General features: G+C 39.5%; 3 protein-coding genes across 3 annotated transcripts; all 3 read right to left on the bottom strand.

Annotated features, from left to right (window-relative positions):
- Positions 1-3,697: 3,697 nt before the first annotated feature.
- LOC121013855 (olfactory receptor 7G2-like) lies at positions 3,698-4,615 on the bottom strand. The gene has a single exon (XM_040449661.1). The coding sequence runs from the start codon at positions 4,613-4,615 to the stop codon at positions 3,698-3,700; it is 918 nt and encodes a 305-aa protein (XP_040305595.1).
- A 7,339-nt stretch (positions 4,616-11,954) lies between these two features.
- LOC121013854 (olfactory receptor 7G2-like) lies at positions 11,955-17,673 on the bottom strand. Its single transcript, XM_040449660.1, has 2 exons — positions 16,762-17,673; positions 11,955-11,966 (listed from the first exon to the last, which is right to left on the bottom strand). Exons 1-2 carry the CDS (start codon positions 17,671-17,673, stop codon positions 11,955-11,957), a joined length of 924 nt encoding a protein of 307 aa, XP_040305594.1.
- A 5,670-nt stretch (positions 17,674-23,343) lies between these two features.
- On the bottom strand, positions 23,344-24,282 carry LOC121013853 (olfactory receptor 7G2-like). Its single transcript, XM_040449659.1, has one exon. The coding sequence runs from the start codon at positions 24,280-24,282 to the stop codon at positions 23,344-23,346; it is 939 nt and encodes a 312-aa protein (XP_040305593.1).
- Positions 24,283-24,962: the final 680 nt, after the last annotated feature.

The following is a 24,962-nucleotide window of genomic DNA, read 5'->3' as shown; positions in this document are numbered from 1 at the left end:
TGTACCTTTTTTCCTTTTCTCCGTATTTTACATGGCAGCTTCTCATCTATCCTTTGTGATCCTTGTAGCTGCGATCAATGTAGATAGGCTTCATCCTCTCCTTTTAAACTTTCATAATCACTGGTTCCAATTCCACAAATGGGTTCAATGTATATTATTCTTCACACTGGGAGATTTTGGATTGAATTATGGTTCTTCATTTTTTTTAAGTTTGTTTATTTTTGAGAGACAGAGAGAGACAGAGCATGAGCAGGGGAGGGGCAGAGAGACAGAGAGGGAGACACAGAATTCGAAGCAGGCTCCAGGCTCTGAGCTGTCAGCACAGAGCCCAATCTGGGGGTCGAACCCACAAACTGTGAGATCATGACCTGAGCCAAAATTGGATGCTTAACGGACTGAGCCACCCAGGGGCGTCTGGTTCTTCATTTTTAATTGTGTTGTGGTAAAGTACAACGTCACTGAAAGGCGGTAATGTACAATTTGTCCATTACCCAGAGATTTCATCTGTGATTTAATAGGTATAGATGATATTCCATGTTAATACTCAAAAATATTTTTCTTTAAGGACTTCAGTATTTTCATGTACTCACCAATTTATTTCACATTTTAACACCCTCTAAAGGAATTTTCTTTAATTTTAAAATATAATTTTCGAAAATAAAGTTATGACAAGATGGCCTTGTAATATCACTCTTCCCCATATTAACACTAATGAACTTGAAACACATGAATAATAGGGAAATACAAAGACTTAGCTGAGGTCAAAAAATGATAAAGCTTCCCACGTACCACAAATAAACAAACAAAAAAACCATAATTGGTAGGTGGGCTGGAGCCAAGCAGTTCTGCTGATTTATGTAAACAGGTGAGTGGATACTAACTCTTCTGGGTAATGAGGATTAAAGAATGAAACTGGGTCCCAATCTTACACCACTCACAAAAGTCAATTCAGAATGGATCAAAAACTTACACGGAAGATCTGAAACTGTAAAGCTCTTAGGAGAAAATGTGGAGGATAATCTCACTGATGTTGGTCTTGATGATGATTTTTTGGACTTGACACCAAAAGCAAAGGCAACAAAGCAAAAACAAACATGTCAGACTATATCAGACTTAAAAGACTCTACACAGGAAAGGAAACAATCAACAAAATGAAAAGGCAACTTGTGGAATCCAAGAAAATCTGCAAAGCTCGTATCCAATAAGGGGTTGGTATCCCCACTATATAAGGAACTCATACAACTGAATGGCAAAAATACAGATAATCTGATTTAAAATAGGCAAAGGACCCAAATAGACAGCTTTTTAATTAATTAATTAATTTTAATGTTTATTTACTTTTGAAAGAGAGCGAGAGAGCACAAGTGGGGGAGGGACAGAGAGAGAGAGACAGGGAGACACAGAATCCAAAGGAGGCTCCAGGCTCTGAGCTGTCAGCACAGAGCCTGACACGGGGCTCGAACTCACAAACCATGAGATCGTGACCTGAGCTGAAGTCGGATGCTTAACCAACTCAGCCACCCAGGCGCCCCTATTTTTTATTTAAATTCCAGTTCGTTAGCATACAGTGTAATATTAGTTTCAGGTGTATAATTTAGTGATTCAACATTTACAGCTTTTTTAAAAAAAAGACATAGAAATTGCCAAAATGTACATAAAAAGGTTCCCAACATCACTAAACATAGGGAAATGCAAATACAAACCTCAATGAGATATCACTTTATACCTGTTAAGATGGCTATGACTAAAAAAGACTAGACAATAAATACCAGCAGTACATGGAGAAAAGGCAACCATTTTACACTATTTATGGGAATATAAACTGGTACAGCTGCTATGGAAAACAGTATAGCAGGTCTTCAAAAAAATTAAAAATAGTCATAAAGAAGACCCAAATAAATAGAAAGAACACTCTATTTTCAGATAGATATATACAATAGCATAGAAATGTCAATGTGTAGGGCACCAGGATGGCTCCGTGGATTAAGTGGCTGGCTCTTGGTTTTGGCTCAGGTCATGATCTTATGGTTCATGAGTTTGAGCCCTGCTTTGGACTCTGCACTCATAATGCAGAGCCTGCTTGGGATTTTCTCTCTCTCCCTCTCTCTCTACCCTTCCCTTGTTCGCTCTGTCTCTCTCAAAATAAATAAATGTAAAAGAAATGTCAATTTGCCTTAAATACCTTTATAGATTAAATGGAAATTCTGAGATGTTACTGTATTTGAGGGACTGATTTTTTTTCTAATTATACTTTATACTTTTATTTTTCATTTTTTTTTCAATATATGAAATTTATTGTCAAATTGGTTTCCATACAACACTGAGTGCTCATCCCAAAAGGTGCCCTCCTCAATACCCATCACCCACCCTCCCCTCCCTCCCACCCCCCATCAACCCTCAGTTTGTTCTCAGTTTTTAAGAGTCTCTTATGCTTTGGCTCTCTCCCACTCTAACCTCTTTTTTTTTTTTTCTTCCCCTCCCCCATGGGTTTCTGTTAAGTTTCTCAGGATCTACATAAGAGTGAAACCATATGGTATCTGTCTTTCTCTGTATGGCTTATTTCACTTAGCATCACACTCTCCATTTCCATCCACGTTGCTACAAAGGGCCATATTTCGTTCTTTCTCATTGCCATGTAGTACTCCATTGTGTATATAAACCACAATTTCTTTATCCATTCATCAGTTGATGGACATTTAGGCTCTTTCCACAATTTGGCTATTGTTGAGAGTGCTGCTATGAACATTGGGGTCCAAGTGCCCCTATGCATCAGTACTCCTGTATCCCTTGGATAAATTCCTAGCAGTGCTATTGCTGGGTCATAGGGTAGGTCTATTTTTAATTTTCTGAGGAACCTCCACACTGTTTTCCAGAGCGGCTGCACCAGTTTGCATTGAGGGACTGATTTTAAAATTTATATGAAAGAGCAGTGGAGAAAGAATATTTGACTTGATGAGAGAGAAGAACAGAGTAATTGCTTTCATGTCTATCAAGATTAATTATGGAGACACAGTAACTAAAATGGTGTGGTTCTGGCACAGACTGAAAAGCAGAACCAATGAAACCTGCACACATGTGAAGATTTATTGAGGACAGAAGCATTGGACAATTTATGACAATGTGCTTTTGCAGGGGAAGGATGGTGTCATTCAACAAAAGCCTTTAGCTTGTAGGACTCAGAATATTTAAACAAATTGGTTAGCAGGAAGCTGGCACCATTGGAGTTCTTGTTATAGAAGATTATCAGGATAATTGGTAAAGGAAAGGAGACCTTAATTTGCCAAATTCCTTCTCTTTCCTAAATTCACATAGGCTGATTATCTCACACTGAGAGACTAAGAAATCTATGCTTTTCTCTCTACCTCCTTTTAAAATTATATGCTTAAGGTGCACATAATGATTTGATATACAATGGAATGGAATGGAATTATTACCATCTGCTTTGATGGTTCCGAAAAAAAAAAAAAAATCAAGCTCAGAGTGTCCACATAAATTTTCAAAGATACCAAAGTTAAAGAAAACAAAAGTTGTTTTTCAAACTAACTTGAGCTACTCTTATGGTATTTAACCACTGAAACTTAAGAACTTAAGGAAGGGTCAGACAATCTGACTCTCCCAATATTCCTGCACTTTGGCTCACCCTAGAAGCCCAAGACCAAGACAGGTGGTAACACAATAATAAAAAAGGAGATGTTTCTCAGATCAGTTTCCTCAAGGCTCCCTTCGTGTCCTTGTTCCTCAGGCTATAGATAAAAGGGTTCAACATTTGAGGGACCACGGTATACATCACGGAGGCTACTGCAGTATCCTTGGAAGAATGAGTAACTGCAGAACTAATGTACACCCCAAAAGCTGTCCCATAGAACAAGGAAACCACGGAGAGATGAGACCCACAGGTGGAAAAGGCTTTATGTTTCCCCCCAGCTGATGGCATTCTCAGAATGGAAGAGACAATTTGAGCATAAGAGAAAATAATCCCAAGGAAAGGAATACCACCCAAAATGCTAGTCACTAAATACACCAGGATGTTATTGATGAGGGTATCAGAACAGGCGAGCTTGATGACCTGAGCAAGTTCACAGAAGAAATGAGCAATTTCCAGGTCTGCACAGAAGGAGAGTCGCAGCACCATCAGACTGTGGAGTAGGGCGTCTGCAATGCTGATGCTCAGGGAGAGTAGAATCAGCAGGCCACAGAGGTGGGGTTTCATGATGACTGTGTACCTCAGTGGATGGCAGATGGCCACATACCGGTCATAAGCCATTGCTGCAAGGAGAAAGTTTTCCAAGCCTGCAAAAAACAGGACGAAGCAGACCTGGGTGAGGCAGCCTGTGTAACTGATAGATTTGCTCTGTCTTTGGATGTTCACAAGCATCTTGGGGATGGTGGTGGTGCTGAAACAGATGTCAGTGAAGGCCAGGTGGGAGAGGAAGAAGTACATGGGTGTATGGAGATGGGAGTCAGAGCTGATAGTCAGGATGATGAGTAGGTTCCCAAGCACAGTGGTCAGATACATGGCCAGGAATAGCCCAAAGAGAAGAGGCTGCCATTCTGGATTTTCTGAGAGACCCAGGAGGAGGAATTCTGTTACACTTGTTTGGTTTTCTGGTTCCATGTTCTTGATAAGTCTGATGGGAAAAATACAGGTGAGACAACACATAACAGAGAGGACACATAACAAGGATGCTTTATTTTAAAGTTTGTTTATTTAGAGAGAACGAGTGGGGAAGGAGCAAAGAGACAGGAGGACAAAGGATCTGAAGCAGGCTCTGTGCTGACAGCAGAGAGCCTGCCGTGGGGCTTGAACTCACAAAATGTGAGATCATGACCTCAGCTGAAGTCAGATGGTCAACTGACTGAACCACCCAGGCACCCCAGTGATGCCTTATTTTAGAAAATCCTGACATGAATCGAATTGAACTCGGGCTTCCAGACTTTGGAGCTGAACTCATAACACCATATGATGCAATCTCTGACTAGTGCAGATTTAGGTGTCCTAAAGCATTGATCAGACTTCATCGCTTGCCTTTTGGAAGTTTCCACTGGCATAAGACTGCAAGTGCTTTCCTGGTGCTTTAAGCTGTTATGGTTATTATTTTAATAGGATTCACTTTTCTCCTAATATTAGAGTATTTGAACACTCGCAGGGTGCCTGGGTGGCTCATTCAGTTAAGTGTCTGACTCTTTTTTTTTTTTTTTAAGTTTATTTATTTTGAGAGAGCAAGAGAGAGTGAGAGCAGCGGAGGGACAGAGAGAGAGAGGAGAGAAAGAGAATCCCAAGCAGGCTCCTTGCTGTCAGTGCAGAGCCCAACGCGGGGCTCAAATTCACAAACTGTGAGATCGTGACCTGAGCTGAAATCAAGACTCAGACGTCTAACCAACTGAGCTGCCCAGGCGCTCCAAATATCCAACTCTTGATCTCAGCTCAGGTCATGATCTCATGGTTTTCAGGATCGAGCTCCAAGTCAGGCTCTGCTCTGACAATGCAGAGCCTGCTTGGGATTCTCTTTCCCTCTCTCTCAGAGCCTCCCCTGCATTGCCTGTGTGCTTTCTGTCTCTCAAAACAAACAAACAAACAAACAAACAAACAAACGTTAAAAATGTTAAAAAAAAAAAAAAACATTCTTATAAGGTGATACATAACACATCTCTGTTTTTTCCCCCCAAACTGAGGAATTGGATGAAGGAGGAAATGCACGGGGGCCTTGAAAGAGAGAGAAAAAAGGTAAAAACAACAATTTGTTAGTATGTTAAAAGCAGAATCCTGGGATGAGAAAGGTAAAATCTACGGGCACTAATGTTCAGGATGTTTGACAGGAGTGTTGCTGCAGTAGTGAGAAGAGGAAGCAGATTGTCAAGTTAGCTCTAAGAGGGGAAAAGGAAATCAAGAAAGGTATATCTGGATACCTCAAACCCCTTGCTGGTGGGACTTAAAAAGTTTAATCAATATAAATGGGAGCTTAGTTTTAGGAATGACTTACCGTCCCCCACCAGGGACAGGGACGCGCACACACACACACACACACACACACACACACACATACACACACACACAGAGCAACAGCATATGAAATAAATACATGTACACTCCTTAATTGCCAGTCACATTTTTATATGCAAAACAATGGGAAAAGACTATAAACAAATTCAAATTTTAGAATAACAAGTGTGATTATTATCTTCATTAATAAGAAATTTCTTCTAAATCAACTTTGACTGTTTTCCTTTCCAAGGTACCTTCTTGAGATCAGTGCCTTCTTTCGTTTTCCTCTTTTTATGGTAGTTTATGGACCTCCCAGGCACCCCGCATTTCCCTCTTTTTTTTTGTTTAAATATGAAATTTATTGTCAAATTGGTTTCCATACAACACCCAGTGCGCATCCCAACAGGTGCCCTCCTCAATGCCCATCACCCACCCTCCTCTCCCTCCCACCCCCCATCAACCCTCAGTTTGTTCTCAGTTTTTAAGAGTCTCTTATGCTTTGGCTCTCTCCCACTCTAACCTCTTTTTTTTTTTTCTTCCCCTCCCCCATGGTCTTCTGTTAAGTTTCTCAGGATCCACATAAGAATGAAAACATTCCCTCTTTTTATGGTAGTTTATAGAAAAAATTAATCCCTTCCTACTCAGCAGTTTAATTGATTGTTGCTTTTTGAAAAATGACAACTCTGTCTCTATTGTAAAACAGATAATTTTAAGGAAAGAAATGTTGAAAATCAATGATAGAAATTTAGATCATCCTCTTTCTATGCCTTTTAGGCCCCATAAAGGTCTGGGTCAGGCAGCCTTGGCCAGTCATTTCCAAAGGAATCCTTAGTTTATGTATCAGGAAGAACTCAATGACACTCCTATTTCCTGTATTACAGTGAGTTCCTGAGAATGATGTTATTGGACTGCCTCAAACAGACAAGACATAATTGGCTATGTCCTGGGTGCATCAATGGATCTGCTAGATACTCTTATGAACCAAAGTTTTAGAAAAAGTCTAAAAAGTTTTCTTCTGTGAACAGTCCATTAACATACTAATGTTTAGAACTGAATGGTCCTAGGTAATCTCTGTCTCACCAATGAGAAAATATGAGCCCTTAGCATGGAGTCATAAAAACAAGCAACCGAGAGCATCCATCGGTATTTCAATTCGGACACATCTAAGTTTAATTCTGTCTCCAGTACTTGCTTTGTAAAGAAGGGCATTTTGTTTTTTCAACTGTGTGAGAAGACTTGGTCTCATTTGGATAATGTGAGACACTGTAAAACCTTATGGGAATGTTGCAAGAATTAGTAATGAGTAGACCAAATCACCAAGCACAGTGTTTGATATATGAGACACTTTTAATACTTCCTATTGTGATTTGGTTCTGTCACAGACACAAGTGTACCACTTGGCATGATTCATTATAAAAGGGAAGTGATAGGTGGGACAAAGTGTAGGAAGAGAGGAGAAACAAAGGATATCTTTAGCATGACAACCATAAGATTCAGGGAAAAATGGATGTGTTGAATCTCTTTGTGGAGTAATTGCTTACGTAGGGAAACAGAGGTGAACAATCTGAATGGACATCAATGGCTAATGCTCATTTCTCATAGACATGATAAAATGTATAGCAAATAAAATGAATAAATTAGACCCAGATGTATCAACACAAATAATAAAAACTCCAAAGAGAAAGTAATTTTCCTAACAAGACCTATATCATGATACAATTTAAGTGTTTTAAATAACACTGATCTTAAAACTTTAATTTCTTATTATAAAACATTTCAAGTATACAAAAAGTATAGAGAAAACAAAGTCCTGGGTATCCACCACTAAGGACCACTAAATTAAAATGTATTGCCATATTTTAGTAAATATTTTTAAGAATTAAATTAATACATATTTATTTTCCCATGTCCTCAATAACTTTCTTGCCCAAGGGCATCACCATATTGAACTTAGAATTCATTATTCCCTTGTGGTTTTAATATTTGAATAAAAATACAGGGGCGCCTGGGTGGCGCAGTCGGTTAAGCGTCCGACTTCAGCCAGGTCACGATCTCGCGGTCCGGGAGTTCGAGCCCCGCGTCAGGCTCTGGGCTGATGGCTCAGAGCCTGGAGCCTGTTTCCGATTCTGTGTCTCCCTCTCTCTCTGCCCCTCCCCCGTTCATGCTCTGTCTCTCTCTGTCCCAAAAATAAATAAACGTTGAAAAAAAAATACATAAGCTTTTGTTTTGCATTTTAAACCTGACATATTGCGTTTGACTTTTGTTTATTTTTTAGGAAGTTTTTAAAATTTTATTTTAGAGCGAGAGAGCACATGTGCATGAGTGGGAGAGAGAGGCAGAGAGGGAGAGGGAGAGAGAGAGAGAGAGAGAGAGAGAGAAAGAACCCCCAAGAAGTCTCCCTGCTCAGCACAGAGACTGATGCAGGGCTCAGTTCCATGACCCTGAAATCACAACCTCAGCCAAAACCAAGAGTCAGATGCTCAACCGACTGAGCCACCCCGGCACCACTACAGTTTGCTTTTAAAAATAATACATTTAAGGTCTTGGTACTTTTTTCTCTGGTTTATTAACTTTAACTATCTTACTTTATTCTAATGTCTTATTACATCACAATTTAACTTTTTTCCAGCTGAGAAGCATTTTATTGTTGCCTTTTATACACCCCCCCCCACACACACACAATGTGTAAACAATTTAAATAACATGTGGAGAACAACCAAATTCAAGACTGTGGTTGCCTCTGGGAATGGAGGGGAACAGAAAGGGTATGCTGTCTTTATTTATGTTATTTTGTTACCTTTTAAAGGTTTTTTTTTTGTTTTGTTTTTATTCCAGTATAGTTAACATACAGTGTTGTATTAGTTTCAGGTGTACAATTTAGTGATTCAACAATTCTACACATTACTCCGTGCTCATCACGATAAGTGTACTCTTAATCTTCCTCACCTATTTCACACAGTGCCCCCAACCCCCTGCCACATCCCTCTGATAAACACTAGTTTGTTCCATGTTATTTTGTTATTCAAGAAAAGAACTCTGTGTGAAAAATAGTATGGATGTTCCTCAAAATTTAAAATAGAACTACCGTATGATACAGCAATGGAGCTACTGGGTATTTACCCAAAGAATACAATAACACTAATTCAAAGGAACACACACTCCCTTTGTTTATAGCAGCATTATCTACAATAGCCAAAATATGGAAGCAGCTCAAATATCCATCAATTGATGAATGAAGAAAGAAGAGGTGGTGTATATGCCTACAATGGAATATTTAATCAGACATAACAAAAGAATGAAGTTTGCCACTTGCAACAACATGGATGGAGCTAGAGGGTATTATGCTAAGTGAAATAAGTCAGTCAGAAAAAGACAAATGCCGTATGATTTTATTCATGTGGAATTTAAGAAACAAAACAAATGGGCAAAGGAAAAAAAATAAGAGAAAGAGAGAGAATAAGAAACAGACTCTTAACTATGGTGAACAAACTGATGGTTACAAGAGGGGAGGTGGGGGTGGTGGTGAGTGAAATAGGGGGTGGGGATAAAGGAGTGTTCTTGTGATGAGCACCAGGTGTGGTATGAAAGTGTTGAATCACTAAATTGTACACCTGAAACGAATATTACACTGTATGTTAACTAACTGGAATTTAAATAAAAAAAGAACTCTGGTGGCAAAGTAATCAAGTCTTACTAAATCTTGAAGCATGGGTACATGCTTATTTGTTTTATTATTCTATGCTCTTTTGTCTTTTAAATATTTCATAGATTACTAAAAAGAAACAGGTAGGCTGTGGTGTAGTTTTGGGATCTGCCTCATTCTCTACCTCCTCTTTCTCAGAATACTTACAACCGGGAAACAGTGTCAAAACCAAAGATCTCTTCTAGAAAGGAGTATCATGAGCCAGGAGTGGAAAGGAAAGGAGAGGCTGGCCATACATCTCTGTGCTATGCCGAAGAAATTTTTAAAAATGTTAGAGAATTCTAGAATTGTATTCAAAATTGAGCAAAAGTAGATTGCTCTTGAGAATGGAAAAAGTACCAGGACTTTAGGATCGGAGTAGGTGATTAGCAGGATGAGAGATGGTCAAGCATTGGTGCAAAGGTGCAATCAAACAGGTGGAGGAGAAGATTGATGGACCATTAGGGAGGCACCTCAGAGGTGGCCCAATTCCCCTCATCTTCTGTGTGTTCTCATCTCAAAATCGCCAAATGGACCTGTAAACAAAGAACTGTCCTTATTGTAAAACATAAAGTAGGGGACTTGAGATTACCTGGGTGTCAACAGTAAGGAATAACATTCAGTTCTTCCTTGGGTGTGAAGAAGAAAAACGAAAGCCCTGTTCTCATTGAGCACAGAAAGATAGTGAAGCACTGGACTCCCCTGCAGAAATAATGGACCCTGAGACTAGCCCCAGGTGGGTGTGGCTGTTGAGTGGGGTGGTCACAGGCAGACTATTTGCAGTCTGTTTCTCCTTTGGGGGTTCAATATCCAAAGCTCCTCATTAGCCAAACTCTTTTACTCTCATGTGATCACAGGGCAGCACAAATCCTGGAGGATTGAGGCTCAGAGATGAACTCTGTTTTGTCTGATGCTCTCACTCTGAGTGGTCAAACATATGCTATCTTCTTCCTCCACAGTTCTTGGCTCACATCCATTTCAAGTCACCTACACACCCAAACACATCTTCCTTCTGTTATTAGATTCTAGTCTTTTTTAAAGGTCTGTTTATTTGTTTTTTTCATGTTTATTTATTTACTTTGAAAGGTGGGGGAGGGGCAGAAAGAGAGGGAGAGAGAATCCCAAGCAGGCTCTGTGCTGGGGACAGCCTGACACAGGGCTCCGTCTCACAAACCATGAGATCATGACCTGAACTGAAACAAAGATCAGATGCTTAACTGACTGAGCCACCCAGGAACCCCTAAGGTATGTTTAAATTCAACCCTGTTTTAATAACAACCTCAAGGGGCGCCTGGGTGGCTCAGTCGGTTAAGCGGCCGACTTCAGCTCAGGTCACGATCTCACACTCCGTGAGTTCGAGCCCCGCGTCGGGCTCTGGGCTGATGGCTCAGAGCCTAGAGCCTGCTTCCTATTCTGTGTCTCCCTCTCTCTCTGCCCCTCCCCCATTCATGCTCTGTCTCTGTCTCAAAAATTAAAAAAAACGTTAAACAAATTAAAAATAAAAAAAATAAAAAAAATAACCTCAAGAAGACTTACACATACTACATTTGAGCTAAAAACATATAATTTCCTTCCATGGATAGATAAATATTACCTGGATTAATACATGTGATAATGTAGGAAATATGCCCTAAAAATGGAAACACTAAGGGCTAATGTTATGTATGGCTCATTGAGTGCTGATTTCACCTGTGTATATTATATTTAGCAGTTGCTGATATAGTCTATGTACTCAAGTGTAACAGACATTTGTTCTCTTTATAAAATTTCATTACCAACTTTTCCCAATTCAATATTAATGGCTTAAATACACTTTTTTTTTTCACATCAAGGACCATGGGTTAAAATTATGGTTCTTGGCTATCCATATTGTTGCACTAAATTACAAATTATCAGAGTAGCAGTCAATCTGTGATGCCATATGGCTCTGAGGATGTAATCATAAGATTTGGGGACTGTTTATTTGTTGGGGACAAGAAATTTTATTTTAGCTGTTAGGACACAATTTTTTTTTTTCAACGTTTATTTATTTTTGGGACAGAGAGAGACAGAGCATGAATGGGGGAGGGGCAGAGAGAGAGGGAGACACAGAATCGGAAACAGGCTCCAGGCTCCGAGCCATCAGCCCAGAGCCTGACGCGGGGCTTGAACTCACGGACCGTGAGATCGTGACCTGGTTGAAGTCGGACGCTTAACCGACTGCGCCACCCAGGCGCCCCAGGACACAATTTTTTTTAAAGTAGGCTTCATGCCCAACACAAAGCCCAAAGTGAGGCTGGAACTCACAACCTAGATCAAGACCTGAGCTGAGATCAAGAGTCGGACATTAACTGACTCAGCCACTCAGGCACCCCATGTTATGAGACAATTATTAAGACATTGACAGAGACAAGTGATCAGAAGCAAGAGCCCAGATATGAACAGGCAACTTTTTTTTATTGAAGAAGTGGGATTACAGTGAATGAATGAACTAATTAAAAGGTATAGGGACATAAAATGAATTTAGCTACCGATGTCACATCATAGTCAAGGTCAAACTCCAGGTGGGTTCATGCCTCAAATGTACAAGCCAAAGCTATAAATCCTTTATTTTGAGGTAAGTATGGGTTATAGAAACAAGACTATTGAGAACAGACCACTCAAGAAAACATTGACAAATTCAACAGTAGTAAAACTAAGCATTTATGTTCATCCAAAACACATTGCAACTTATTTACAAAATAAAGTACAAAGTTTTTGAAAGAAATTTTCAATGTATGTAACTAAGAACAATTTACCATCTCAATTAAATAAAAACTCCTATGAACTAATAAGAAAAAATAGGTAGCTCAATAGAAATACTATAAATAGATATTTCACAGAAGAGGAAAAATAAATGGCCCATAATAAGTGACAAGATACTCTCTCTCAGAACAAGAGAAATCTAAATTATTGAGATAATGTTTTACAACCACTAGATTGTTAGAGTCGTGTTGGGAAGTGATGTGGATCTCAAGAAACATCATATGAGAATTAAAATTGACTCAACCACTTTGAAAAACTTGTTTGAACCACCCAAAGGAAAATAGGCCCTTATATCCAATAACTTGGTTCCTAGTATAAAACTTTCCCTCGTTTTTGCCAGGAGATACGTATGAGATTATTCAAACTGTGGTATTCATAATAGTGGAAAACAAGCTACCAAATGTTCCATCCATGTAGGAATGGACTACTATTTTGTGATATCATCCTTCACAATGTCAAATTATATGATATAGAAAGTGAATAAATTAGTGCTATACCCCACAAAAGGTTTGAAACCCAATGGCAAAATGATGCAAAAAATAAGACACAGAATTCAAACTTAAAGACTAAACTTTTAATAAGTTCAAAAAGAGGCAAATTTATTTGTAGAATATAGTTAACAAATAGTATAGGGATATATACAGGGTGATAGAAAGACGCAGTTGAATCCTATGAATATGTCTGTGTGTAGAGGAAACATGACAAAATACAGGCAATTTCATAGAATTCAATGGACTAAAACATTAAAGAAATGGTGCATATAGAATTCAGAATAGTGGTTACCTCTGGGATGGGAAAGGTGATGTGACTTGGAAACTCTTCGAGTATATTCTTTTTCTTTTTAAAAACATTTTTTTTTTAATTTTTTTCAACGTTTATTTATTTTTGGGACAGAGAGCGACAGAGCATGAACGGGGGAGGGGCAGACAGAGAGGGAGACACAGAATCGGAAACAGGCTCCAGGCTCTGAGCCGTCAGCCCAGAGCCCGACGCGGGGCTCGAACTCACGGACCGCGAGATCGTGACCTGGCTGAAGTCGGACGCTTAACCGACTGCGCCACCCAGGCGCCCCTAAAAACATTTTTTTAACGTTTATTTATTTTTGAGACAGAGAGAGACAGAGCATGAATGGGGGAGGGTCAGAGAGAGAGGGAAACACAGAATCTGAGGCAGGCTCCAGGCTCTGAGCTGTCAGCACAGAGCCCGACACGGGGCTCGAACTCACGGACCGCGAGATCATGACCTGAGCCAAAGTCAGATGCTTAACCAACTGAGCCACCCAGGCGCCCCTCTTCAAGTATATTCTATGCTTAAACCTGGTAATGGGTATTATGTTTTCATCATATTACCATTTAAGAACTATAGATGTATTTTATATGCCACTTCTTCTACGATGTTTTAACGAGTAAAATTGAAGTAAGGTCTTTCATATTCTGAAATACAAATATATTCTTCCATGTTCTTTTAATATTTATGTCATGTTTCTCAGACTTTGGAGTGTATCAGAAATTTACAAAGTACTTATTTACAAACTCATCCTTTCGATGTCTCTCCAGTGATACAAAGTCAGTAGTTCTCAGAGGCAGATCAGAAATCTGCAGTGTGGACAAGTGCCTTAGGCCATCCATCTGTGCAGGTGTTCTGTGGGTGTCAATGGAGAGAGTTCTGCATTAGAAGACTCACCAGGGCAGCAGGCAGGGAGCTGTCCTCCAGCTGTGGGGCTGACACAATACCTCCTCAAGGAATGGCACTCCTTTGGTTATCCTGGGAGACCTCTGTCCTTCTCCCCTAATACACACATCCATAAAGATACTTCTGTCTGATGGCTCCACATTTTTGTACTTGTGGAAAAAGTGATGGCCCCTAATGCTACCAACTTCTTTTCTCCTGTCTTATTTTACACTCAACGTCTTCTCTGCAGAAACACTGTTTTCTTCATAATAACACATGATAATGTTTTGCATAAAAGCCCTAATTTAGCAGCCAACTCTTTAAGACTTCAGTCATTCCATCAATTTTACTCAGTCATATATCTCTGTGTGGACCCCTCCTGAGATGAGTGAGAAATACTGCATGGAGAGGTAACTAAAGAAATAAATTAAAACACAGATAATTCTTTTATTTTTTTAAGGTACATTCTTTTTTAAAAAATTTTTTTTCAACGTTTATTTATTTTTTGGGACAGAGAGAGACAGAGCATGAATGGGGGAGGGGCAGACAGAGAGGGAGACACAGAATCAGAAACAGGCTCCAGGCTCTGAGCCATCAGCCCAGAGCCTGACGCGGGGCTCAAACTCACGGACCGTGAGATCGTGACCTGGCTGAAGTCGGACGCTTAACCGACTGCGCCACCCAGGCGCCCCTAAGGTACATTCTTAATACATCAAAGAGGGGCACCTGGGTGGCTCAGTGGGTTAAGCGTCTGACTCTTGATTTCGGCTCCGGTTATGATCTCAAGGTTCGTGAGATGGAGCGTCGTGTTGAGTTCTACACTGACAGTGCAGAGCCTGCTTGGGATTCTCTCTCTCCCTCTCTGCCCCTTTCCCTCCCTCTCTCTCAAAATAAGCAGGCTTTTTAAAAAATAAATAAATGAGAAGGAATCGAAGCAAATAGAGTGTCAGAAAAAAAGATGAACACCCATTATCCTACCTACTCAATAATTGATGATTATATTGTTCAGACCAGAAAAGCTGCAGTAAAGATAAACAAATATAAATGTAGAAACAGGTGGCAAAAAGATGTGAGTTCAAAAGGATTATTAAACTTATGACTATAGATATGAAAAACTATGATACCAGTTAGATGCTGTTGAGTTCCCCAGTATGTCAGGCATCGTATTAGGTGCTTGTAATAGTTATGACAGTTGATTGCCCAACAAGAATTAACCTCAGTCAGTCTAAGGCTTTGATTTTAATCATTTCTCCCACACCAGTAATTAGATTAAGAAGGAGCATATGATTCTCTTCTCAGCGATGAGACTTAAGGGGATATCTTTTGAATGATGCCATGGAAAGACCAATTATCAAATGGCTCAGGGAAAGACAGTTTTCTGTCCCCGGGCATCAAGCTGAATATGACACCTGTGTCTGCTGCCACCATCTGATCTTGAATGAAGCCACTTCATCTAAAGCTAAATAAATTCCTACTCTCCCATCCATGTACATTCCCTATCTCTGAAGTCCCTGTACAAAAAATAGCTCCTGGAGAACCTCAGTGGCTCACTTGGTTAATACTCTGGTTCTTGATCTCGGTTCAGGTCATAATCTCATGATTTGTGAGATCAAGTCCCAAATGGGGCTCTGTGCTGACAGCGTGGAGCCTGCTTGGGATTCTCTCTCCCTCTCTTTCTGCCCTTCCCTTCATGCTCATGTTCTCTCCCTCTCTCAAAATAAACAGTAAACTTAAAAAAAAAAGAAGAAGAGGGGTGCCTGGGTGGCTCAGTCAGTTAAGCGTCCGACTTCGGCTCAGGTCATGATCACACAGTTTGTGAGTTTGAGCCCCACATTGGGCTCTGCACTAATAGCTCAGAGACTGGAGCTGGCTTAGGATTCTGTGTCTCCCTCTCTCTCTGCCCCTCCCACAATTATACTCTGTCTCTTGCTCTCAAAAATAAATATTAAAAAATATTTTAAAAGAAGAAAAAAGATAGCTAACTTTCTTGTTTGAGAATATTAAAGAAATTGTTCTTTTTATTATAAGAACCAAAGACTTTCAGTTTCAAGTTCACATATCTCACAACTGCCTAAAACCACTGAGATAATCAGATTTCACTGATGCTGCAGATGATAAAACTGAGTTTGGTGGATTCTTATGTTGCTCCAGAGAGATAGAGTTTGATAGAGACAACTCTCAGTGATTACTGCGTGGGAGTAAGAAAGGCCAGCTTTCTTGCCTCACGGTGTATGCCTGTCTGGGGGAAGATTCTCACGGTCCTAGCTGTGGGATAAGGTGGAAGCTAGTCTGTACCTGTAACCATGACGTTGCATATACCTTTTGCCTGCCCTATCCATCTTCTCCCACCTTATTCTGAACATGCTGTCCCCCCAAATCACTATAACAAGATCCCAGGATTCAGGTTCTCCCTCTATGGAACATGACCCAAAGAACTGAATTTAGACACTTGAAATCACTTGTCAAACATCACAAAATCAGATATGAAGCCCAAGTTGATGTGGCCATCATGTTATCTAGTCATTTTAGATGATCTTGGTGATAGATCTGAAACACCAGAATACTTTTTACTTTGACTCATTCTAAAAATCTGACTCAAATATAATGACAGAATCATTAAATAAAAGTTATCCTACCTGACGATTCTTCTCAAGGCTTCCTTCATATCCCTGTTACGCAGGCTATAAATAAAGGGGTTCATCAATTGAGGAACCACAGTGTACATCACTGAAGCTACTGAAGTCTTTCTGGAAGAGTCAGTAACTGCAGAACTAATGTACACCCCTAATCCTGTCCCATAGAACAAGGAAACAACTAAGAGATGAGACCCACAGGTGGAAAAGGCTTTATAATTTCTGCCAGCTGATGGCATTCTTAAAAGTGAAGATAGAATTTTAGTATAAGAGAAAATGATCCCAAAGAGAGAAATGCCACTCAGTGTACTAGCCATAAAATTAGCCAAGAGGGTATTGATGAAGGAATCAGAACATGCAAGCTTGATGACCTGTGCAAGTTCACAGAAAAAGTGGGGGATTTCCAAGTCAATGCAGAAGGACAATTGCAACACCATCATACTGTGGAGGAGGGCATCCATGATGCTAACATACAAGGGGAGTAGAATTAACAATCCACAGAGGCAGGGGTTCATGATGACCGTGTACCTCAGTGGGTGACAAATGGCAACATAGCGGTCATAGGCCATTGCTGCAAGGAGAAAATTTTCAAAACCAAGAAAAACCAAGACAAAGCAGATCTGGGTGATGCAGCCTGTGTAACTTATGTGCCGATTCTGTGCCTGGATGTTCACCAGCATCTTTGGGATCATGGTTGTGCTTAAACAGATGTCAGTAAAGGACAGGTTGGAGAGGAAGAAGTACATGGGGGTGTGGAGGTGGGAGTCAGAGACGACAGCCAGGATAACGACCAGGTTTCCCAAGATGGTGACCAGGTACATGAGCAGGAATAGGCAGAAGAGTATGGGCTGCAGTTCTGGATCCTCGGTCAATCCAAGAAGAAGAAACTCTGATACATCCGTTTGGTTTCTGGGTTCCATGTTGTTGATATAAAATATTGGGTGACAAGAGAATAAAATGTATGGTCACTGGACCAACAGCAGCAGAATTTGTTGGAAATTGCAATTTTTGGACTCCAGACTTATTGAGGAAAAGCTCCAGGGTGGGTGATCAGCAGTCTACTTTAACAAGGTCTCCAATGATTCTGACATATGATAAAGTCTGAGAACTGCTGTTCTAGAAAAATGTTTATCTATATTGTGAACCTAAATGGATATTTGAATCTTTCCCTCTGTGTATTTCTCCCTGCATCCTTCTTCTTTCCCTCATCTTCTTCCCTCCATTCAGTTAATCAGCCAAAATTCTAATGAGCAATGAGTGTCTAACACATTGTGTCAAGAATGAAATAGAGAAGACATGGCTTTATTCCTTTAGAATTATTCCACACCTTCAAACAATCAGAAATATAAGAATAAAATTACAAAATCAGTCTCATCTTTAGGGATCTTCTTCCCCTAAGACAGTAGGTGACATATGATCACAAACAACAACAACAACAACAACAACAACAACAACAACAACAAATAGCCCAAGCTAAATGGGAGAAAGGATGAAATGCATAGACATATAAAAATAATAGCAATTTGTCTTTGGAAGACAGACTCATAAGATGACACTGGCACCAGGCATCCTAAGAGGCTTGTCCCTGCGCAATAGTGATTGTCTTTTCTTGTGGGACACAGTGGCCATCAGAGGATCAATCACTTGGCATAATACTTAGATCCACACACTCTGAACTGAATCCAGGCTCCAGTACTTGCTTTGTGAATAGGGAAAAGGTTTTAACTGTATTAGAATCTCGGTATTCTTGTGTGTACATTAGGAACTATCGGAATACTTTATGGAGTCGTGATGATAAAAAATGAATAGGCTTAAATCAGTCTGCACAGTGTTTAGCTAATGAGACTCTCATAGTGACATTCCCTATTGTGATTTTTTTTTTCTGTCATAAACAATAGCATCTGGCATGTTTCACTCCTAGGATGGGTTGGGGCAAGTTGAGGAAAAAGATAAGTAAGAAAACATCCTTAGTGTGATAATTGCAAATTTCAGGAATGGGTTTACATGCTGAAACTCCCTTTGAGAATCTTGATCGTATTACAGGGGAAAGGGGGGACTATCAATATATCAATGTTTATTTGGCATGGACATAAAGCAATTAAAATAAATTAAATATTAAAAGAAATTGGATCTGTGAATCAATATAAGAAATGAAAACCAACAAGAGATAAAATTATTCATATAAAATACCATAAATATATACACACATATCATGTACATATACACACATACAACATGAAAGCATGCTTGGGGGACACCATTACACTGGTGTTTCCTCTGTGAGGGGGAAATAAGGGGAGGTACAAGAAAAGAATGCCTTCTGCATTTACATTATTCTGTTAATTACAAAAATAGACATGAGATGATATAGTAGAATGCCAACGTGTGTTAATTCTGGAAATGGGTTAATGGTAGCATATTAAATTTATTGTTATAATATCTATGCCATTCTTATAATTTAAAATATGTGGTATTTTTATAAAAAGGAATGCGCAGATGAAGGAGATAGCCTGCTCTGTCTGTCTGAGTCTACACTTCTTTTTTCTAGGTCTTCACAACCAGGCTACAAATATAACACCAAGATTCTTCTGTATAATGTATGGGAGTTAAAATGAAGCTGGTATCTCTCCCTTCCACCACCAAAGGATACAAGTAAGTGTCAGAGAATTTCATAATAGTCATCATGTTTGTGAAGGGGAGGATTTAAGCTCATGAGCAAAATGGTTCCTGCCATTAAATAGACAGAATAGAAAGCTAGCAGAATAAGAGCCTCATTAGCATTGTTGAGGAGGTACAAAATAACATGTCAAGATGATGATATTCAAGCAGGAGTCCCATTGGGTATTTAGTACTAGTCATCTTAGGCATGGACTCTCCTCATGGCTATGCAGGGTTACAACTCTAGTAAACACCTTCCCTCATGTCCAAAGCATTGTCTAAGGGACTCTCTGTTACCTGGCTGACATCATTGCTGGGTGACATTTGACATCTTCTCTGGATTTGAATGATGGAAACAGAAGGTCTGTCTCTGATAAGGACAGAGCGATCGAGTGAAGCCCCGCATTTCTAGGCAAGTGGGATCATTGCTGGGAGGTGCCTCACGTGTTGCTTCCTGACTGGGCAGGGCTGTTGAGTGAGTTGGTCATAGACTATTTGCAGTCTCTGCATCCCTGAGGGTTCAATATCCAAAGCTCCTCATTAGACAAACACTTTTATTGTTATTTGGATCCCAGGACAGTGTAGATCCTTAAAGACTAAAACTGTAGAAGAAAAGAATTCAGGATAGTTGATCCCTGACCCTGTGAGGTCACACACACACACACACACACACACACACACGCCATGCAGTTCTCTCCATCTGTTCATGTTCACCCCCATTTCACATACTTTGCATGTGTGGACACACCATCCTTCTCTAATTGGATTCCTGTCTTTAAATTTTTTTATGTTTATTTTATATGAGAGAGAGAGCACACGCGGGGTAGGGGCAGAGAGAAAGATGGAGACAGAATCTGAAGCAGGATCCAAGCTCTGAGCTGTCAGCACAGAGCATGATGCGGGGCTCGAACTCAGGAGCCATGAGATGATGACCTGAGCTGAAGTCGGATGCTCAACCAACTGAGCCACCCAGGCGCCCTTGGATTCCTGTCTTTAGATATAAGCAAGGGCATCTCTATCTAATTAGTGATATCAGGAAACCAGATTCTAACTCTAAGTGTGAAAACACAGTTTATATATGTGGGTATAAAAATATATATTTATAAATACAGATAAGCTACATAAAAATGCAAACAGTGATGATTTTTTCCAAGAGTCATTGAATGTTTCTTGAAGATTAATTTTCATTCTGTATATTTCATACGGCAGATTTTAGTCTATAATCTGTAAACAATTCTGACTGTGATCAATATAGACAAGACTTTAGAATTTCATAAACAACATTTTCAATTTCATCACGATGGTTTCAGTGTACATTTTTTTCACATCAGTGGATCATGGGTTGAAATTATGACACTTTTTAAAAAATAGAGTTATGGGAAATTACAATGTCATGGAGAAGGCAATAGTATGCTGGTTCATCTATATTCTCCGTGAAATGAGTGTGATTTCAGCCATAATTTAATAGGTAAAGATGCTGCTTCATGTTAATACTTAATTACAAACTTTCCATTATTTAATGAATTTAATATATTCATGCACTTATCAATTTATTTTTATCACATGTTAACTTTTCTATATAACTTCATTTTTAAATCAATAGAGTTCTTGCTCTAGTATTTAAAACCAACATGAGACAAGGTGGCATTTGAATGTCATCCCTTGGGGCACCTGCATGGCTCAGTTGGTCAAACATCTGGCTCTTGATTTCAGCTCAGGTCAGGATCTCATGGTTCATCAGTTCAAGCTATGCCTGGGGTTCCCCACTGACGTGCAAGGACTGCTTAGGATTCTCTCTCTTTCCCTTTCACTCTGCCCCTCCTCTGTTTGCACATGTGCGCTCTCTCTCTCTCTCTCTCTCTCTCTCTCTCTTTCTCTCTCTCTCTCAAAATAAATGGGTGAACTTAAAATAAGTAATTTCTTAAAAAAAAAATAAGAGAAGAGATAACATGTTGGCAAAGGTGTGAAGAGAAGGGAACTCTTGTGCACTGTTGGTGGGATGCAAATTGCTACAGCTACAATGGAAAACAGTACGGAGGTTCCTCAAAAAATTAAAAATAAAGCTACTATATGATCCAGCAATTCCACTTCTTGGTATAGATCCAAAGGAATTAAGATCAGGATCTTGTAGTGATATCTGCTCTAGCATGTTCACTGCAGCATTATTCACAATGGCCGAGTTATGAAAACAACCTAAGTGTCAGCAGATGAATGGGTAAAGAAAACATAGTATATACACAGCAAAATATTATTCAGCCATGAACAAGTAGGAAATCCTGTCTTTTGTGACAACTTGGGTGAACCTTGAGGACATTATGCTGAATAAAATGAGTCAAACAGAGAAAGACAAATACTGTATGGTGTTATATGTGGAAAATCTAAAAGAGTTAAACTCACAGAAACAGAGCCACCAGGGGCTGGAAAGTGGGGAAAATAGACGTTGGTCAAAGGATATAAAACTTCAGTTATAAAATTAACAGATTCTGGGGATCTAGTATAGATCATGATAATTATAGCTAATAGCAGTATATTATATACTTAAATATTGATAAGAGAGTAGAATCTTAAATATTCTCACCACTAGAGACATGGTAATTAAGTGCCAGGATGGAGGTTTTACCCATGCAATGGTATAAAATCTGCACATTTTATACCTTAATTTTATACAATGTTAGATATAATTATATCTCAGTAAAGCTGGGAGAAAATGACCAAATACTGGAAATTAAATACTGGCTGCATAAATCCAATTTCTGTCACCATGGTTGCATTGCCTCCTCTTTTTTTCTGGGTCATTTCCATTTCTGTTTATTTTATAAGGACACATGTGATTCTATTTAGGGCTACCCAGAAAATAGGGGAATAAGCTAATATACAAAGACTCCATATAACTACAATTCACTCTTTTATCACAAAATGTTAATACATTAGAGGACTAAGACATGGACAAATTCTTTTGAGGACCACCATACAACCTGTTGCAGTTGTGGTTCTAGTTGACTCTGTGGAAAATTCTATAATCATCTGACTCAAGAAAGGACAGTCAGAGTTCTTTCTCTGAGAATCATGCCCAAATATGACATCTCCATCTGGTGCCACTACTTCATGACCCTGAGGAGAACCAATCCTAGGTCAATAGAACCCATGGAGGACTGAATGAATCTCTACTACCCTGTTCCTGTACATTCCCTGCCTCTAAGTGCCTGTAATGAAAGATAGCTCTCTATATTGTTGGTAATATTAGAGTTAGGGATTCTTTTTCTTATTGCAACTGAAGATTTCATCACTGATAAAGTTTGAATATCTCACAATCATCTCAAACCACTGAGATAATGTAATCACATAATTTTCATAGATAATACAATGAAATATGGTAGGTGATGAATTTCCTCACAAACATACAGTTTACAGTCAACAAATTAATTACTAAATAGGTGTATAAAAGGTCAATTCCCCTACTGTATTATAGGTATAACTCCTAAGTGCAATTGCCATGGCCCTACACTGAAATCAGGTGGAAGCTAGTCTCTAGATATGACCACTGTCTTGCTTCAATAGTTTCCCTGTCCTATATACTTTCTTCAGTATTCTTTCTGACAGTGATCCAAAACAAAACAAAACAAACAAAACAAAACAAAACAAAAGAAACCAAACCCAAAAAACCATTATAACTAGAACCCTTGCCTCAGGCTCTGCTTCTGCATAAAACCCAAGCAAAGAAGCTGAATTTAGAGAATTGAAATCATGTGTCAAACATCATAAGACTAATCAAAAAAAGCAAAGTATGTTTCAACCACAAGTTAAAATTAGCTTGAGCAATCTGTTGCCTGGCCGAAGAATTCGCTGATGGAAGAATCAAGAATTATGGCTCATCCAGGATTCCTATCCCTTTGCCTCCTCCTAGAAACCCAAGTCCAAAACATATGGCACAATCACAGCAAAGAAGGGATCCCATTGATGAGTTTTCTCAAGGCTCCCTTCATGTCTCTGTTCCGCAGGCTATAGATAAAGGGGTTCATCATTTGAGGAACCACAACATACATCACTGAAGCTACTGCAGTCTTCTTGGAAGAGTCAGTAACTACAGAACTGATGTACACTCCAACAACTGTTCCATAGAACAAAGAAACAACTGACAAGTGAGACCCACAGGTGGAAAAAGCTTTGAGCTTTCCCCCTGCTGATGGCACTCTCAAAACGGAGGAAACAATTTGAGTATAAGAGAAAATGATTCTGGAGAGAGGAATACCACCAAATAGGCTAGCTGCAAAATATATCAGGATGTTATTGATGAGGGTATCAGAGCATGCGAGTTTGATGACCTGAGCAGGTTCACAGAAGAAGTGAGGGATTTCCAAGTCCTTGCAGAAGGATAACCGTAGCACCATCAGACCATGGAGCAAGGCAACCACAACGCTAAAGAACAGTGAGAGTAGAATCAGCAGAACACAGAGTTGGGGGTTCATGATAACGGTGTACCTCAAGGGGTGACAAATGGCCACATAGCGATCATAGGCCATTGCTGCAAGGAGAAAATTTTCAAAACCACCAAAAGCCAGGACAAATCCAACCTGGGTGAGACAGCCTCTATACGTGATACTCTGATTCTGTGCCTGGATGTTCACCAACATCTTTGGGATCGTGGTTGTGCTTAAACAGATGTCAGTAAAGGACAGGTTGGAGAGGAAGAAGTACATGGGGGTGTGGAGGTGTGAGTCAGAGCTGATGGCCAGGATGATGAGCAGATTTCCCAGGATAGTGACCAGGTACATAGACAAGAACAGGCAGAATAGGAAGGGCTGCAGTTCTGGATCATCTGTCAACCCCAGGAGAAGAAATTCTGAAACACCTGTGTGATTTCTGGGTTCCATTTTGAAGAATCTAATGGAAATGGAAAAGATGGGTTAAAAATAAAATAAAGTGAATAGTCCCTGGATGAGCAACAGTAGCATCATCTGGGAAATAGTTAGAAATGCAAATTCTTGATATCACTCCAGATACACTGCTGATAAACTCCGAAGTAAGGACCAGCAATCTAAGTTTTAACAAACCCTCCAGATAAATTTGATATACACTGAAGTTGGAGAGCCAATGCTTAAACAAAAAGAAATAAATCTTTATGTATACGGTGAACCCAAGACAATATTCAAATCGTTCCCTCTGCTAATTTCTCCCTTCATCATCATCTCTTACTTTTCTTTGCTCCACTCAAAGTTTTGCTTTGATTTTTATTGATCACCAACTCTTTTTCACACATTATGCCTAGTGCTAAGACTGAAACAAAGAATAAACTATGGCACTTCCTTCAGAAATATTCCTCATCTCAAACAAACAGAAAGACGAGAATAAAGTTATCCAATCTCTGTTAAGAGTTTGGTGTCCAAACCTTGGAATGCCTCAGAATCAACTGAAGGGTTTGTCAAATTACAGATCAGTTACATCGTACCATCACTCCATTTATCTATAGGAAAACTTAGGTGGGGTGAAGTACACAGTGCCTGGAAAAGATAAGATCTTAAGTGGTTTGACAGCTCAGCTGACTGTCTAGACC

This window comes from Herpailurus yagouaroundi, unplaced genomic scaffold (assembly GCF_014898765.1).
Source record: "Herpailurus yagouaroundi ecotype Mexico unplaced genomic scaffold, PumYag 200, whole genome shotgun sequence".
NCBI classification, from domain to species: domain Eukaryota; kingdom Metazoa; phylum Chordata; class Mammalia; order Carnivora; family Felidae; genus Herpailurus; species Herpailurus yagouaroundi.
This window is presented reverse-complemented; position numbering and strand designations above follow the sequence as displayed.